This window comes from Strongylocentrotus purpuratus, unplaced genomic scaffold (genome assembly GCF_000002235.5).
Source record: "Strongylocentrotus purpuratus isolate Spur 01 unplaced genomic scaffold, Spur_5.0 spur5_scaffold_15, whole genome shotgun sequence".
NCBI classification, from domain to species: domain Eukaryota; kingdom Metazoa; phylum Echinodermata; class Echinoidea; order Camarodonta; family Strongylocentrotidae; genus Strongylocentrotus; species Strongylocentrotus purpuratus.
This window is the reverse complement of record NW_022145600.1, coordinates 8,874,328-8,893,653: the sequence shown is the minus strand read 5'-3', so window position 1 is coordinate 8,893,653 and position 19,326 is coordinate 8,874,328. Positions and strand designations below refer to the sequence as shown.

The window sequence follows — 19,326 nt, the reverse complement described above, 5'->3', positions numbered from 1 at the left end:
AATTATTCATTTGTTCGGAGGATGGATTATGTTTTGAAGGAATAACTATGCCTTTTGCAGCATATCACTTTTGACTTGGCCTCATATTCATATATACTGCCACAGTCCATGATAACATATTCATTGCAAATGGGGCATTATTATAAAGGTAAAACAAATTGGTTTTTCAATTATACCAACGTCAAGTATGATTATATACTAACAAGGGAGATATCAACGCTCGAATATGAATTGAAGAATTTTTTGAGGAGTTTATCACGATTGGTGGCCTTTTTTTAAGTATTGACGGCCATCTTTGACGCTTTTTGAAAATCAATCCTCTTCGGGGGTCGGATTTTCTTAGATTTTAGTACATTTTCCTGATGTGTAACACTACCGGAAAACGTTTAGAAAGTTTTGTTGTTGCCATTTTGGGGGTTGGGAAGTATTTTACCACAAATTTGCCAGAGTAAAAGGAGAGCAGATATCATTAAGTTTAACAACCGTTGAAAAGCAACCAAAGATAACTGAAACATATCAATAAAAAACAGAACCGCAATAAAACGAAACTGTACAAATCATTTCAAAACAAAATGAGATAGAAGATATTTATAATAATTATCAAACGATGAAAACAACAGAAGGAAAGTCAAGTGAATCTATTAAAAAGGAAAAGTTAAAGACAATCATTCCCGGATACAAATCTCTCCTACCGAGGGGGAGGGGGGGGGGGGGTTCATAGTACTTAAAATAATATAGGGTTCATTATTCCGATTTTATTCATTACTCTGAAGTCTCGTAATTCCGAAAATGGAATGAGCAAATGAACATCACTGAGCAAAGAACTGAGCATGTATCATCGATCTCTCAGTTGCATGTGTATCAATGAGAAGTAGGTCTATCTCGATCTTTGCCTCGACCTTTAGGCTAGGCCTTCTCATAATTTACACACAAGAAACATTATCTTGCTACTAGCATGTCTAAAAAACAATAATATCTAAAGTGAGTACTTGTCAAATGCTAGAGTAAACTGTATGTAAATTAGAAAAAGGAAAAGGAACAAGAAGAAACAAGTATAACGTATGCAAACGTTCTACTCATTCGGAATCAAATCATTGGTCCTTATATTAATGGTCAAACTTTTCACTATTTCATTCCAGAAATATTCTTGTCCTCTTTTTTCATTTGGCAAATGAATAAAAGGTCTGCCATCACTAAGATACAACCTCGCCAGGAACGGCATCTCATCATCTGGGATGTCTTCGAGGAAGAGCACCACAACGAATTCGGTCTGTGTGTCACTCACGTGGTCCATTGCAATGCGGAACTTGAGCATGAACCAGCGATCGCGAACGGCGGCTCTGCTGAGCACAATGACAGTCTTGAAACTCCTGCTAACCACGTAGTCTACGGAATCCAAGTAGTGCATTCCTAGAACAAGGTCGTCATCACCAAACACGTTCCTCTCAAACTGCGGGAGCCGTTCTTCAAAAACCGGTTGAAGCTGTTCGCGAATCCAATGTTCATCGTCGTCGTAGAAGATGATGTTTAAGTCAAACTCGTAGTCGTTGTGGTGTCGAACGTCCCGTAGCTCGTTGTACCCGAGGACCGCCAGTTTCAAGAGATAGAGTTTGAACCTTATCTGCCATCGATTATGATAAACAAATCCGACAACGACCACGAAGCAAATGGCGGCGAGTGAAAGCACACAGATAAGAACAATGTTGAGCCCACAGAGTTCATTGGGATCAAAATCAAGCAAAGGTTTTTCCCCAACGGTATCTAGAGATGCTAACGAGCAGATAGTCTCATCTTCATTAAGCAGCTGTATAGGGGCACTTAGCCAATCAATAAGCCACTTTAAATCACAGTTGCAATTGATTGGGTTGTTTGAAAGATCAAGAGAAGAAAGAAAGGGTTTGATCGGTTCGAATGTACTTTGGTTGAAACTGGTAAATTTGTTATTTGCTAATGACAGAGTTGTAAGTTTTGCATTGTTTGAAAATACAGTTTCATCGAGATACGATAGGAAGTTTCCTTGAAGGTTCATACTTCTGACTTGCACCAACCCTTGAAGTAAATCCTGATGAAGTTGGTGAATTTTGTTTCCTCTTAAACTAAGCTTCTGGAGCGATACCAACCCCAGGAAAGTTAAATGGTGAAGGTTTGAAATGTAGCAGAACTCTATTCTCAGTTCTTGCAAAACGGACAGCTTTCTGAAGATGAAAGGAGGTAAGCCATTTCTAAGATGAGAATTCTCACTCAGATCCAAGGTTGTAAGGTTTGACAATCTATCGAAAATAGATATATTCACCGTGGCATCCCAAAGATCATAGATATGAAGCACCGAATCAATCAAATCTAAACTCACAAGAGATCTTGTTTCTTTGAAAGATTTTCCGGGTTCCAAAGGGCTCAAGGGGGAATACATATTGTTCATAGAAAGCCATTTTAAAGCAGGGGCGTCCACTCGCAATCGAAAGACAGCGCATTCAGATATATTGATGGCTTGGAGCTCATCAAGTCCCGATAAAGAGTTAAGTGTAAAGGTAACAAGGAGTTCATTTAAATACAGGTCTAAGAAGGTCATATTCCTTAGACCAAGAAATGTATACGGAGTAATTTCTGTCAAAGAATTGCCAGCTAAGTGCAGTTCGACTAAATCTACAGTCCACGTATGACTACCAGTGTTGATATCTTCTAGCTTGCAATATTCCACTCTTAGAACTCTCAAGTCCTGCATACCCTCAAAGAAGTCCGGCTCAATCCTGCTTATATAATCATTGCCGAATGAAAGTTCATAGACTCGGGTCAAATTCGAGAAGACAAAAGGATGCAGAACATTCACTTCGTTATACATGTATGAGAATTCCAGCAAATGGATGGGCGAATCACGCAGTGGATCAAAGAAATTGTCCGGAAAGGCAACAATAGAGGCATTAATTATCACAATTTCTTTTATTTCAGAGTGCAAAATTCCGGAAAACAAGTCTCGGAAAGTTTCAAATGTAACGGGATAGTCTCCAACAAACAATGTACGGACATGTAATGATGCGACTACATTCGGGTCAACCGACAGGATTGGGTTACCTTGTAGGTTTAAATAACCAACTTGACACACGAAATAAAAATCGTCTGCATTAATATGTTCAATTTGGTTGTATGATAAAGTAACATACTCAGATGTACCGCAAAAGCTGACATTGACGACTTTCAGGTGATTGCGGTGAAGGTCAACAGTTTCTAATCGTGGGCTCCATTTCAGAATGTCGTTAGGGAGCGTTTGCAAGTTTGAGGACTGCAAGTTCAGAGTGGAAAGTTTTCTAGCCCACCTAAGAAGGCCTGGTCCTGGAAGCACAAGATGAGGGTTGAAGGATATATCTAGGTACATCAGATCCTTGAGGGGGTGTAGAGTGGTCCGCTCTATCACCCTGATGTCATTTCGAGAAAGGTCCAAACGAGTGATCAGAGGATATCGCTTAAACGACCAGCCCAAGAGAGAGGTGATGTTGTTTTGAAACAAATCAAAACACAAAATATCAATGTAAAGGTTTTGAGGCACCGAATTTAGACCCCTTTTCCCGCAAGAAGCTGTCTTTAGCTCAATATTCAGTTCACATCCCAAGCTTTCCCGATCAAATGTTGAAGGGGTCAGTAAAGAATCTCTTCTTAACGTCTGTAATGTCCAGGGTAAAAGAAGACAACATATCACAAACGGGAGACGAAATAGACCGTCGTTAAAAGCCATGATTGTGCTAGCTAAATTACTCTCGTTGTCTGCCTACGGAGATAATAGATAACAAATGGACAAGTCTACGCTAATGAGACACAAATATGTTATTGCTATACGGAACGCTCTTTAAAAAAACAATGACATGGAAACTTGAGTAATGTTTACATTAATCAAGTATTTCCTGATTTGATCATAGAAATTAAAACGTGATTTCGAATATGTAATTTCAATTCAATTCAATTTTTCAATTCAATTCATTTATTTTCCACAATAATAAAAGTACAAAGATGTACATTACATATAACAGATATATACATGTATATACAATAACAACAACAAATACCAAAACAAAATGTGAACATTTACAGAAACATTGACAAAGAGGAAAATGAGCATAAGTGATTGATTAAAGTGTAATGATATAGAACATGTTATTATTGCGGAGGGAGCCAACTGGAAGACAGGAAAATAGTCTTAAGTGCGTTGGCACCCATCATGATCAATTAAATATAATCTTAATACATTAAATAACAACTGAATAATTGCGTTAAACAAAACAAAAAAAGCAAAGTAAATTTGTATATAAAGAAAGAAAGGACGGGTTAAGAAGCTCTACTAACGTTGTAGTTGATTACGGTATGAATTTATCAAGTGTTTTTTTAGTTTGCGTTTGAAAGATTGGAGTGACACTGAGTTTTTTATTTCATTTGGTAAAGAACTCCACAGTTTTGGGCCGGTAAAAAATAAAGTAGATTTTGCATAGGATGTACGTATTTTGGGGAAATGAAAATCATTAGAAGACCGAGTTTGATAAGAGTGAATACTTGCATTTATAGGAAATAGATCAGTAATATAACGAGGGAATAAGCGATTATTACATTTATACATGAACATACCAGTGTGTAGCTGACAAATATCGGATAGGCTTAATACATTGAGCTTATGAAATAGCGGAGCAGAATGAGAGTTATACGAGGATTTTGATATCAGGCGAATGGCTTTTTTTTGTAGTTTAAAGACTCTATCAGAATATGACTTAGGACAGCCACCCCAATTTATATTACAGTATGATATGTGGGGTAGGAAAAGGGTATTGTAAATAGTAAGAAGAATTTTTTCGGGTAATAAATTGCGCAGGCGATATAGGATACCAACAACTTGAGAAATTTTAGAACAAACATCTCCTAAATGATATTTCCAAGACATGGATTCATCTATATGAACACCTAAAAATTTGGTATGATTTGTATGTAATAGTTGGGATTTGTCCATATGGATTCTTATATCACCAATATTATAATTCATATTGCTAAAAACCATATAGTTAGTTTTAGACATATTTATAATTAACTTATTACATTTTAACCACTGATATACATTTTGTAATTCTTTATTAAACGTGGTATTAATAAGGGGAATATCTTTATGGGTAAAAAAAAATACTTGTATCGTCGGCAAACTGTATAAAACTTAGGACATTTGATGAACACTGAATATCATTTATGTAAATTATTATATTTTGCATTAAAATATTATGGTCTATTGTATCAAATGCTTTTGACATATCTAAAAATACACCGATTGTTGTTTTTTTAATTTCAATGGAATTTGTAATATCTTGAGTGAATTTTGTAATTGCTAATGATGTTGACAGACCCTCTCTAAATCCATATTGAGTGCTATTTAATAAGTTGTTGGAAGATAAAAAATTGGAAATTCTACTGAAAACACATTTTTCGATTATTTTTGAGAAAACAGTAAGTACAGAAATTGGTCTATAATTCGACATACATTCTTTTGACCCCGATTTAAAAACTGGTATAACTTTAGCTACTTTGAGATTATCTGGAACAAGACCTGTCGACATTGACATGTTAAAAATTTGACTCGATGGTTTACAAATAAACGGTATTACTTTCTTAACTACTTTTACATCAATGTGGTCGAAACCAGAAGAAGTATCATTTTTAAATTTGTCAACAATGGATATAATTTCACTTTCAACAATCGGTTGAAAAAATATTGAAGAAGAATAAGGATTTGAAAGATATTTGGAGAAATGTTTATTACATGTATCATGGGGATCATCCAGTTTCTTTTGTAAATTGGGGCCTATCGAAATGAAATATTTATTAAATTCGTTAGCCATTTCCCTTGGGTGAGATATGTCATTATTGTCATTTACAATTTTGGAAGGGATATTTTTTTTAATTTTAGTTCTATTTAAAACCGTATTAATTTCTTTCCAAGTAGCCTTGGAATTCCCTGTAACGGCACAAAATTTAGATTGAAAATATTGTTTTTTGTTTTTTGTATTGCCTTTGTGCATTTGTTACGGAATGAAATGTAAATTCTTTCATCAATTACTGCTCGGCGTGATATAAATTTTTTGTATAAAGTTTGTCTTTTTTTACACATTTTTTTTTAGTTCTTTTGTGAACCAAGCCTTGTTCTTCCGATTGTTCATATTTTTTGATTTTTTGAGAGGGAAACACTTGTCGTATATATCTAGAAAAATATCCACAAAGTCTTTGAACATGTCATTTACATTTGTCACACGAAGATTCCAGTCAAAATCCCTTAAATGTCTACAAAATATTGCAATATTATAATCATTGACTACACGTTTAAAACTGTTTACATTGTCAGAGTTAGAAAATATACAACTTGGTGAAATAACGCTAAATATGGGCAAATGATCACTAATGTCTCCAAAGAGAATACCACTTTCCCTGACCGTATCAGGCTTATTTGTAAACATGTTGTCAATTAATGTAGCAGAATCTTTCGTTATGCGGGTGGGCTTATCAATAACTGGGTAAAATGAAAAAGAACAAAACATATCTATGAATTCATTATTGAAAAGATTGCCCTCAGACGATAAAAGATTTATATTATAGTCTCCAAAGAAATAACACGACATGGAACGTGGAATATGTTGGAGAGTATTTTGTAAAATATTCAAAAAATCATTAATTCGTTGACCAGGTGGTCTATATACACAGCCGATAATAACATTCTCATTGGTTTTCAAAAATATAGCTTCACAATATTCATTGTTTATATTGAGATTATGCATTATACTGTAATTCAGATTATTCAAGATAAAAAAACCAACGCCACCACCGCGTCTATTTTCTCTTTCCTGACTGATAAAAGAGTAATTATTGAGTTGACATAGATTAGGATGTGATTTTTTCAACCATGTTTCCGACAATGCAATAATACTAAATTGTCTATCAAAACCATTTAAATATAGAGATAGATTGTCAAAATTCTTCGTTAAACTACGACAATTTAGGTGTATAATTGATATATTTGTTTTACAATCAAATGCTGAAATACATTCATTAAATTTTCCAACTGTGAAATATGTAGATTCTCCAAAGATGTTTGTATTATTAGACATCACGAGATTCCGTCATGGTGTCGAGTAAACACACTTTTTACACATAGAATAGTGGAAATAGTAGAGCAACGTAAGAAAGAAATCATCATAAAACATATCACAGTATACATATTGGCATTAGAAATTTACAAAAACAATTTACAATATTAAAAAAGAGAGATAAGATTCCTGGAATGCATCAATATCATCATTACTCGTGTATATTATATTAATTCGAATATCAGAATATCCATTACCTAAAAAAAACTGGAGCATGAAGGTATGGAGTTAATGTTTTGTATTAAAAAATATGTCAAATTAAGTCCAAGTCCTCTTCACAGGTGATGAGTTTTTTCGTAGTCTTTCCCCCAGACGCAGGGAGTAGGGCAATGACCCTACCGTCTGACGTTAACCGTAAATGGCTCAGAACGCTATGCCATAATATTAGGAGCATAAAGTAAGTAATTGGGGGGGGGGGGTTGTCTCACTTGTTCTTGTTGTCTCTCTCATGGGTGCATGGCAGCATCAGTGGCGGCGGCAGAGGGCGTGGCGGGGCATAAAGGAAGCCGAAAGCGTGTCAATGTTTCTGCTCACAACCAAACTCCTGTACAGATAGTAATATACATGTATGATACCATTTCATTTTCAATAAGAAATGAGAGGGAGTGCCTGTAGACTTCATGTACAGTGCGTCCCAGAAAAAACGAATTCGTTTTCACTGGCTGCCTGTCGTAGCAACTAGCAGAATTGACAACAGACTTAACTCCGTTTTGTTGACAATCAGCCATGCATGAAGTCTTTCATCTTCGGCTGATTGTCAACGAAACGGAGTTAAGTCTTTTATCAACCCTGTTTGCTGCTACGGCAGGCAGCCAGTGAAAACGAATTAGTTTGATAAAATGATGGAAATGCAAGCACTACTTTAAACAAACAGAACTTTGTCATTCCTTGCTCATTTTTCCTGATTGAGGTGTTCAATGAAAGGGCAGAAACTCAACTTTCTAGAAATGTGATTTTCTTCTTGAAATTCAGATACCGTCCGCCAAATGACTTTTTGGTTTCATCCCTTCAAATTCATTTTAATCACTCATGCGTGAAATATGCACTATATGAGTTGCATCAAATGAAAGAGGAGTATCTCAGCTTTCCAAATATGTGTCATTTATCAATTATCATTGTGATTAAGTTATGATAAAACATCGATAATTCTCGGTTTCGTTTTTTTCTGGGACGCACTGAGAGGTGTACCAAAACAACACGGGGGTAATTATGAGCTCAAACATTCAAGTCAAAATGCCCTGGAACTGAGTTGGGCGGGATGGCACCAAATTTGTTCGAACATCCCTGATTCTAAAGTAATCTTAACGCGTCTAATAGTTAACAATTGAGTTGGGATGAACTATGAATAAAATATTTCATTCATTTGGGATGAAATATGACAAAGAAGTGTTCAATCAGTAATGCAGGAGAGAGAAATCTAATGAACATTAAAGACGAAAGTATTTGAAGAATATCTTTAATACTCTTTTAATATTTACCTTGAAATCTGATAAAACTTTTGTCTCTTCTATGACAAATAGATTACTATATTTGCTATGTTTCACGATTGTAAGGTTATTAGTCAAGCACACGAAGGATAAAAAGGATGAATTATCATAGATCAGTTCTGATTTGTTCATTATGTCCATTTCATCCTACCCCCCACCATAATTTTTCCATTTAGTATCGGCATGCATTTTGCCGAGGTAAGCAAACACATGAATATTCACGACCACCACGGACTATTCGATTATTAACAGAGAGGTGCAATTGTGCACCACATCAAACTCCCCTACTTTCAGTCAAGTATTTCATTGTATAATGTAGTTTGGTAGGTTTATTTTACTAACTGTTTAATTATCAGATATCAATGAAAGGTTAAAGATATGGAAAATATTCTTGTATTTTATATTTAGCAAAGCAATCTCACATACAAAATCACTATCAAGTGTCGTCTGATCCGCCGATTACCGTCTGCTATATACGCGAACGAGCCTACGTGTGTGCTGGCGAAAATGAGACAACTGGAGCAATATGTGTGTTTATACTAATTTGCCATCTTATCACAACATTCATGTTTTCTATTCATGAAAATACAGATAGGAATAAATATCCTTATCGTATATTTCACTAAATCACATTTCACTTTTGAATCGGACCTAATCTGATCTTTTAGGACCTAAAATTGCTATAAAGGTAATTTTAGACCCAAAAATGTGTGAAACTTAGCCATACGATCATACCATTTCAGCTCCACCCTCAAAAAATACGGTGACTGTTAATTAATAAATTAAATAATAGTTAACAATACACAGGCCGGCTGGTTGTGCGTACTATAAACAAACACGAAAAAGCCAACAAAAAGCCTGTATCGGCATTGGCTGGAATAAAACGTATAAGGCGCCATTTCATTTTTTCAACGGCTGGTTCAAATTATCTAATATTTGTGGTGGTACACAAATATTAGAAATGGTTATATTTATGGGCATTTCAGCCGTCTCTGAACCGATTTTGATCAAACAAAGATGATTTTGTCATTTAAATTGCATGTTCTTTCAAATTTGTCACTCAGTTTTTCATTACCTCACAAAAAGAATTTGTGTAGAGCCCTCTGCAACAGAACTCAACTATCCCTTTAAGCACCATACTTTCAGTGTGATGGACTGAATATTCAATTGCGAGCGAGCAAAGCGAGCGAGGACATTTTTTAAAGATTTATGAGGTCTCAATGCGAAAAATTAAATCTTATACAGAAGAAATACCCAATCCTGATGGGGTTATAAACAAATTCTCACCATGGAAGACTGAAGAGACCTTTGATAGGTAACATTATTTTATCATCTATAAAAGCGAGCGAGCGAAGCGATTGAGCTTTGGGGAAAATTGTTCCTAGTCGCTTTAAATTAGGAGCACGTTTTAATGATGAGAGGATTAGGGGGCACTTATCGAAAAGGATAAGACACTATTAGAAAAGAAAAGGAGCACATGTCAAAGATCAAAGGGTAAATATCAGAGGTAAAAATGGGGTAGTCCTTACACCTGAAAAGAGGCACCTAACAGGGATGAAAAAGGGCACTGATGAGAATGAGAATTGGGCATTTGTCGATGGAAAAGGTGCACCAATCAAATTTCGATCGGGGCATTTATAAAAGGTGAAAAGGGGCATTTATGAAAAAGGGATAGGTCCCTTATTAGAAAGGAAAAGGGGCACGTACCCTTGTTAAAAGGGAAATTATCAGAGGTGAAAAGGGGCACTTACCGCACCTGAGAAGGGGCACTGACCACGTATGAAAAGGGACACGTATCAGAATGAAAAAGGGGCAATTATAATAAATGAAAGTATGCGTTTGTTGGCAGAAAAGGGGCACCGATCAGATTATAATAGGGGCATTTATCAGAGGTAAAAGGGGGCTTTCATGAGAGGGGGGAAGTGGCTCTTATTTTTTTTTAAAGGGGGCATATGTTAAAATAAACGGGGCACTTGTCAGAGATGAAAAGGGGTTATTGTAGGAAGGGGGAAGGGGGAAGGGGCACTTATTAAAAAGGAAAAGGGTCACTTGTCAAAGTAAAAGGAGCACCTCTCAGACATCTTCCTGAGTGAAGGAGGGAACTTATCATACCTGAAAAGGGGCACTTACTAGAGATTAAAAAGGGCACTTATGAAAATGAAACATGGACATTTATTGCGAAGGTAAATGGGAACTTGTGAAAGTAAAAGGGGAACTTGTCAAAGTAATAGGGGCACTTTTCCTACGTAAACAGAGGCACTTCTTACCAAATTAAAGGGGCACTATTTCTATGTAATAAGGGGCACTTTGGGGGTACTTGAAAAAGTGGAAGCACTGTGCCCCCGGGTGGCCCGCCTTTGTGCAAATTAGTTACAAGTTTTTAAGCTCACAGCTAAAATAGTTTAGACAACCAAAAACCAAAATGCCTCCGGCACCACCTTCGTTGGGCGGAGGCATGAAAATGTCAATTCTCATCCTGCCTCATTTCTAAGGCAATTCTTCACAGTCTTCACAATATATTTTGCATACTTTCCAACAGAATATTTCAAAAAAAGACAGGAATTCAGGGTTTAAAATAGTAGCTTGAAGGCCCAAAAATAGAAATCATTCCTCCAAAATAGAAATGGTTGACAGCTAGGTCTATCCTTTTCTGTTCTACATTTCTCTACACACTCACAATAATCACAACGGCCGCATAGAAAAATAATTATGTTTGATCTGAGTACAAGTTTTATTTTCAGCATTGAATAATTAATATGAAGTGGATCATTTACAGAGTAACATTATCATATACAAGGCTTCATTTCAGTCGAGCAAAAATAAAAAATAAAATCAGAATTTGTATACCATAATACAAAATAGGGATTTTGGTCTACAAAACATATGTTTAGATATCAATAATTACATTTATAGCATCATCTATACAAGATCGACATATGAAAGGTATACATATTTTTTCTATATATATAAAACATTGTAAAAAGGCTTGAACATTCATACAAAAATACCACTCCCCTCTCCTATAATTCAAAGTTGCATATTTCCATAATTAGTAAATAACAGATATTCAGTATTGAATTGAAAGAGACAGGTCACATATAAAACAGTGTGCTATTTGTGAAACATATTTGTGATAACATACAATTGTAAATCAATTTTAAGTAGGCATTTGTTAGGGTATGATCAAGAGCCTTCTGTCTATAATCATATAATTGGCCTTTGGAGCATCATAAAGCAGCATATCAATGGAACGCACAAATAGAAAAATATGAATAAAACTACATTTCGGAGTATTTCAAATACAAAACGGATTCAGGTATCCATAGCCTTTCTTCATAACTCTTTTATGTCATTCTAAATAGTAGCTATGTTATATAGTCTAAAACAATATGCTAACTTGTAATGTGCAAAAACTTTTTGCTGATGTAGGAGCAACAACAAAAAAATGCAAAAGTAGAGTCCATTTACAGAGCAGTGTTAAATGCGGTTTAAAAAGTAGAATAGCTATACAAAAAATAATCATCAATCTTTAAATTGGCAATCTACGAGCTGCATTATCCATATAAACAGTATTGCTTTGAAGACATATATTGCTCAAAGAATGCATCATTGAGAGAAAAAAATATCAATGTAGCCAATTTGAAGAGAAATGTATTTCTTAAATGAGTCTATTCCTCTCATATCTTACATGGTGCTCTCAGTACCATTTGCTTTCTATCTGATCGTCACACAAAACAAAGCAAAACAAAACAAAACAAACAAAAAATCTACAGGTTAAGCTTGGGTAAGCCAGACGTTATATCTAAGTCACTATTCCACATTCATCATAACTCTGCTTTTTTTCAACAAAAAAAGGTTTGTCCTAAGTACAGTTAGCCAGTTTGTCTCAAAACCACCCTTACAATGCCAATCACCAAATACTACACCTTTGAAAATATTTCATCGTCTTTTCAAAATCTATTCTTAATATCACCCAAACTTCTTTTTGATAAAGTCATCTGCACCGAGCAGAAAATTCTTAATTTGTGTATGCATGATAGTGTTTCGCAAAAAAATTGTAAATTTAGGCTAATGAAAGCGCTCACCGCTTTGAAAAACAGAGGATTCTCTATTTATTTATTTATTGTAATCGCAAAAATGTTTGGTGCTTATTGTAAACTGGAACTGGATAAGCCAAAGAATGGATTATATTCAGATCACATTTTAAACATTTAGGCAAAAAAAGGGGTCATATTTTGTTGAAAATATTCTTGAAGGTATCTTAATCGGGGGTTATTTTCAACTCCACTGCCCTATTAAATGTGAAGTTTGTCCCTTTCTTTTCTACCTTTCACAGCAACAATTAGGAATTTCTCAATGCAAAACTTGGAATACTTAAACAATCTATTTTGTATAATTTTCACACAGAATATTCCAGAAAAATAGAGGAATCTAGGGTTCAAAACAGCTTGAAAGCACAAAACATTGTGTTAGTAGATGGCAGGAAAACATCACTTACGGGGGTTCCAAATAGCCACCCCCCAAAATCACTTCGACGCTACGCGGCTCGTTGACGCAAACTGTTTAAACTGTAACTTGATTTAAAAAGACATAATATCATGCACTGCTTTCTATTGTCTCTATTGTCTTAGCAGATGCCAGGAAAACATCACTTACGGGAGTTCAAAATAGCTTTTTCAAAAAAAAATCGCCTCGCCGCTTTGAGGCTCGTGGACGATGCTCCGCGTCGTCATTTGGTCAACCCCCCTGGCAAAAAGCTAGATCCGCCCCTGCGTATATATATTTATTTATATACGTATATATATATATATATATATCTCAGCACCCCCAGTGAAAAAATCGTTCACAGGGCCTTGCAACTGAAGGCAAATAAACAAAGATTGATGTATTTCCTTATTTTAACATAAACATCGTAAGTCAAGAGGGTAAGATTGTAGTCTGTGAATCTTACAATTTAAAACAGTACACCCATACCATTTCATATTCAGATACATATTGAACACTGCAAGTATCAGAGTGTAAATTTTGTATTGAAAAAAAAAGACAAAACTCATTTCCAATGAAAATTGTAAATCTCTAACTCAAAAAGCACAAAGAAGTATAAACGCCTTTTCAATTTATAACTACATAGTTGAAGTAGAATTATAAATTTACACTGATTTATTCCATCTTACAAGCTGATCTCATCATTGTAAACACCCACACTGTACACTGTGAGGCTTATGCTACAGCTACATGCATTTTCAAAGTTATAAATGATCATCAAAGAAAGATACTTGAAAATATTTTAAAATATGATATAAAACTTTAAACATAAATAAGTTGATGAAATTGATTAGTGAAAAGTGTTTTTTTGGAGCAAGATAGTCATGAAGAATTTGAGAATATATCACACATACCTATACATGAAGATCATATTGTTTGGCAATACGCTTGTAAAAGGCCACATGTAAAAGAGACACACCATTGCATTATTTGACGTGATATTATGGTAAGTCTAAGATATTTGGCAATTCGGTGTCACGTACTTTTAATAGCAAGTTAAACGAAACAATGAACATGATTGAAAGAATCATTCATTTCATATTTGATCTGCTCTAAAGCACAGCACAGCCATTGGCTAGTACAAATGAGTATCCTTGATACTTTCAGGCATACAAAAACATGTGATCAGTCCAGGAATGTCTTGTAAAAGAAAGAGCATTATAGCAAATAATTAGACACACAGAAGCAAGTCAAATTCCCAACAACTGCATTCGAAAACTATGAAATTAGGAGGTTTAACAAGAGAATTCCAAATTTCTAATGACCCTCACTTAGAAATCTTGTGCTCTCTCATCACTCACAACAATGGACAGAAATAGACCTTCCAAGTGACAAAATGTACCTCAAGGATTAAGTAATCCTTATCCAAACCCAGTCCAACACTTTCATTCATAGCCACGCCCTCCAAAGCCTTGTTCAGATGATCAATTCTTCATTTGTTCGGAAGATTAATGTTGTTTTGAAGGAGTTTTGTAGCATTATAACTTTTGACTTGGCCCCATATTCAGATGAACTGCACAGTCCATGTCTACATAATCATTACAAATGGGGCATTATTGTAAAGGATAATAAACAGGCTTTTCAATTATACCAACGTCAAATATGATTATATACTAACAAGAGAGATATCAATGCTCGAACATGAATTGCAGAACTTTTTCGAGGAGTTTAGCACGATTGATGGCTCTTTTCAGGTATTGGCGGCCATCTTGGACGCCGTTCTAAAAGTGCTCCTTTTCGGGGGTCCGATTTTCTTAGATTTTAGAACATTTTCCTGATGTGTAACACTATCGGAAAACGTTTAGAAAGTTTTGTTGTTGCCATTTTTGGGGTTGGGTAAGTTTTTTACCACAAATTTGCCAGAGTAAAAGGAGAGCAGATATCATTAAGTTTAACAACCGTTGAAAAGCAACCAAATATAACTGAAACATATCAATAAAAAAGCAGAACCGCAATAAAACGAAACTGTACAAATCCTTTCAAAACAAAATGAACAAACGATGAAAACAACAGAATGAAAGTCAAGTGAATCTATTAAAAAGGAAAAGTTAAGGACGATCATTCCCGAATACAAACCTCTCGTACTGAGGGGGAGGGGGGGGGGGGGTTATAGTACTGAAAATAATATAGGATTCATTATTCCGAACATTTTATGCATTACTCTGAAGTCTCGTAATTCCGAAAATGGAATGAGCGAATGAACATCACTGAGCAAAGAACTGAGCATGTATCATCGATCTCTCAGTTGCATGTATGTATCGATGAGAAGTACTACTACTTGTAAGTCTATCTCGATCTTTGCCTCGGCCTTTAGTCTAGGCCTTCTCATAATTTACACACAAGAAACATTATCTTACTACTAACATGTCTATAAAAAAAAACAATAAACGCTAAAGTGAGTACTTGTCAAATGCTACAGTAAACTGTATGTAAATTAGAAAAAGGAAAAGGAACAAAAAGAAACAATTATTACGTGCACAAACGTTCTACTCATTCGGAATCAAATCGTTGGTCCTTAGATTAATGGTCAAACTTTTCACTAATTCATTCCAGAAATATTCTAGTCCTCTTTCGTCATTTGGCCAGTGAAGAAAAGGTCTGCCATCACTGAGATACAACCTCGCCAGGAAAGGTATCTCATCATCTGGGATGTCTTCGAGGAAGACCACCACAACGAATTCGGTCTGTGTGTCACTCACGTGGTCCATTGCGATTCGGAGCTTGAGCATGAACCAGCGATCGCGAACGGCAGCTCTGCTGAGCACTATGACAGTCTTGTAACTCCTGCTAACCACGTAGTCAACCGAATCCAAGTAGTGCATTCCTATAACAAGGTCGTCATCACCAAACACGTTCCTCTCGAACTGCGGGAGCCGTTCTTCAAAAGCCGGCTGGAGCTGTTCGCGAATCCAATGTTCATCGTCGTCGTAAAAGATGATGTTCAAGTCAAACTCGTAGTCGTTGTGGTCTCGAGCGTCCCGTAGCTCGTTGTACCCGAGGACCGCCAGTTTCAAGAGATAGAGTTTGAACCTTAACTGCCATCGATTATGATAAACGAAGCCGACAATGACCATGAAGCAAATGGCGGCGAGTGAAAGCACACAGATAAAAACAATGTTGAGCCCACATAGTTCGTTGGGATCAAAATCAAGCAAAGGTTTTTCCCCAACGGGATCCAAAGATGCTAACGAGCAGATAGTCTCATCTTCATTAAGCAGCTGTAAAGAGCCACTTAGCCAATCAAGAAGCCCCTTTAAATCACAGTTGCAATTGATTGGGTTGTTTGAAAGATCGATAGAAGAAAGAAAGGGTTTGATTGGTTGGAATGTACTTTGGTTGAATCTGGTCAATTTGTTATTTGCTAATGATAGAGTTGTAAGTTTTGCATTGTTTGAAAATATAGCTTCATCGAGATACGATAGGAAGTTTCCTTGAAGGTTCATGCTTCTGACTTGCACCAACCCTTGAAATAAATCCTGATGAAGTCGGTAAATGTTGTTTCCTCTTAAACTAAGCTTCTGAAGCGATGTCAACCCCAGGAAAGTTAGATGGTGAAGGTGTGAAATGTAGCAAAACTCTATACTCAGTTCTTGCAAAGTGGACAGCTCTCTGAAGATAAAAGGAGATAAGCCATTTCTAAGATAATAATTCTCACTCAGATCCAAGGTTGTAAGGTTTAACAATCTATCGAAAATAGATATATTCACTGTGGCATCCCAAAGATTATAGACATGAAGCACCGAATCAATCAAATCTAAGCTCACAAGAGATCTTGTTTCTTTGAAAGATTCTCCGGGTTCCAAAGGGCTCAAGGCGGAATACATATTGTTCATAGAAAGCCATTTTAAAGCAGGGGCGTCCAGTCGCCATCGAAAGACAGCGCATTCAGATATATTGATGGCTTGGAGCTTATCAAGTCCCGATAAAGAGTTTAGTGTAAAGGTAACAAGGAGTTCATTGAAATACAGGTCTAAGAAGGTCAAATTCCTTAGACCAAAAAATGTATACGGAGTAATTTCTGTCAAGGAATTGCCAGCCAAGTGCAGTTCGACTAAATCTACAGTCCACGTATGACTACCAGTGTTGATATCTTTTAGCTGGCAATATTCCACTCTTAGAACTCTCAAGTCCTGCATACCCTCAAAGAAGTCCGGTTCAATCATGCTTATATAATCATTGCCGAATGACAGTTCATAGACTCTCGTCAAATTCGAGAAAACAAAAGGATACAGATCATTCACTTTGTTATACATGTATGTGAATTCCAGCGAATGGATGGGCCAATCACGCAGTGGATCAAAGAAATTGTCCGGAAAGGCGTAAATAGAGGCATTAATTATCACAATTTCTTTTATTTCAGAGTGCGAAATTCCGGAGAACAAGTCTCGGAAACATTCAAATGTAACGGGATAGTCTCCAATAAGCAATGCACGGACTTGCAATGATGTGATTACATCCGGGTCAACCGACTGGATAGGGTTACCTAGAAGGTCTAAATGACCAACGTGACACACCAAATCGAAAGCGTCTGCATTAATATATTCAATTTGGTTTTCTGACAAAGTAACATGCTCAGATGTACCGCAAGAGCTGACATTGACGACTTTGAGTTGATTGTTGTGAAGGTGCACGGATTCTAATCGTGGGCTCCATTTTAGAATGTCGTTAGGGAGCGTTTGCAAGTTCGAGGACTGCAAGTTCAGAGTGGAAAGTTTTCTAGCCCACCTAAGAAGGCCTGGTCCTGGAAGCACAAGATGTGGGTTGAAGGATATATCTAGGTACATCAGATCCTTGAGGGGGTGTAAAGCCGTCCGTTCTATCACCCTGATGTCATTTCGAGACAGGTCTAAACGAGTGATCAGAGGATATCGCTTGAACGACCAGCTCAAGAGATAGGTGATGTTGTTTCGAAACAAGTCAAAACGCAGAATATCATTAGATAGATTTTGAGGAACCGAATTAAGTCCCCTGTTCCCGCAAGAAGCTGTCTTTAGCTCAATATTCATTTCACATCCCAAGCTTTCCCGATCGAATGTTGAAGGGGTCAGTAAAGAATCTCTTCTTAACGTCTGCATTGTCAAAGGTAAAAGAAGCCAACATATCACAAACAAGAAACGAAATAGACCGTAGTTAAAAGCCATCATTGTGCTACCTAAATTTCTTCCCGTTGTCTACCTAAAGAGATGATAAATACCAATTGGAGAAGGCTAAGCTAAACGAGTCACAAATTTGTTATTCGTATTCGGGTAGCTCTTTTAAAAAAGCGCAATGAAATTGAAACTTGGTCAATGTTTACAAGAACTTCCCAAATTGGTCATAGGAAGCTAAGTAAAACGTGACTTCGAATACGATTGTCAAACGATAACCGAAAGTGGCGCAGATCTTGCTTTGTTATTAAAAAAAATATTGTTAGAAGCATTCATATAGTCAACTCATATAATATGTTGGGCGCACTTGTGGGTTTTTTCTCGCTCTGTCATCAATGCCGGCGTCAATTAAGGGCGGAGTGGGGGAAATGTAGGAATTCAATAGCAAGCAAATAATTTCATCACAAAAAAATCCTGGACAGATTATAATATTTTTGCATAAAACTTTTGTAAGTAAGGACTTTTTTTTAAAGTGTTCATATTCATTTCAATTTCAAATTCTCTCCTGATGTGTGGCATACGGCTTTAGTTTTCAACCCTAGCTACCCCCAAAATAAAAAGTGATCAAAACTTTTTTTTAATTCGTGTATTGTTTTTGAAGCAGTCAAATGAGTGATGGATTTAGTTTATCTCCAAACATTTAAACCATTAGTGTTTGTCTATTCGCTTAGAAAACACTGCGACTCCAGATTGTTCTCGTCTTTGGCTCGCCCGTTCGCCCCCTCCAACGTTTCCTTAACACTACACACCCGCCAGCCACTGCCTCTTTGCGGTTAGTGCAACCATTGTAAATCCAAGTGCAAAGTTCTTATCGACTTATTTTATGTTTCCTTTTCGAGAGTAAGTCAAATAACATTTACACAAGAACGTGTCCATGCACTCAACTGTAAAGGATGCAAATTATTAGATTTCATCAAGATTATTCTTAATATTTTTCCATATATTTTATGTTATGTATTTTAAATATCCATAATATTGATAGAAACA

General features: G+C 36.1%; 1 protein-coding gene across 1 annotated transcript; it reads right to left on the bottom strand.

Moving 5' to 3' along the window:
* Nucleotides 1-15,651: 15,651 nt before the first annotated feature.
* Nucleotides 15,652-16,635, bottom strand: LOC115924325 (toll-like receptor 4). Its single transcript, XM_030986455.1, has one exon. The coding sequence runs from the start codon at nucleotides 16,633-16,635 to the stop codon at nucleotides 15,679-15,681; it is 957 nt and encodes a 318-aa protein (XP_030842315.1). The 3' UTR covers nucleotides 15,652-15,678.
* Nucleotides 16,636-19,326: the final 2,691 nt, after the last annotated feature.

Coding starts and splice junctions, on each gene's coding strand:
- LOC115924325 (XM_030986455.1), bottom strand. CDS start 16,635: ATGAACCTTCAAGGAAACTTCCTATCGTATCTCGATGAAGCTATATTT.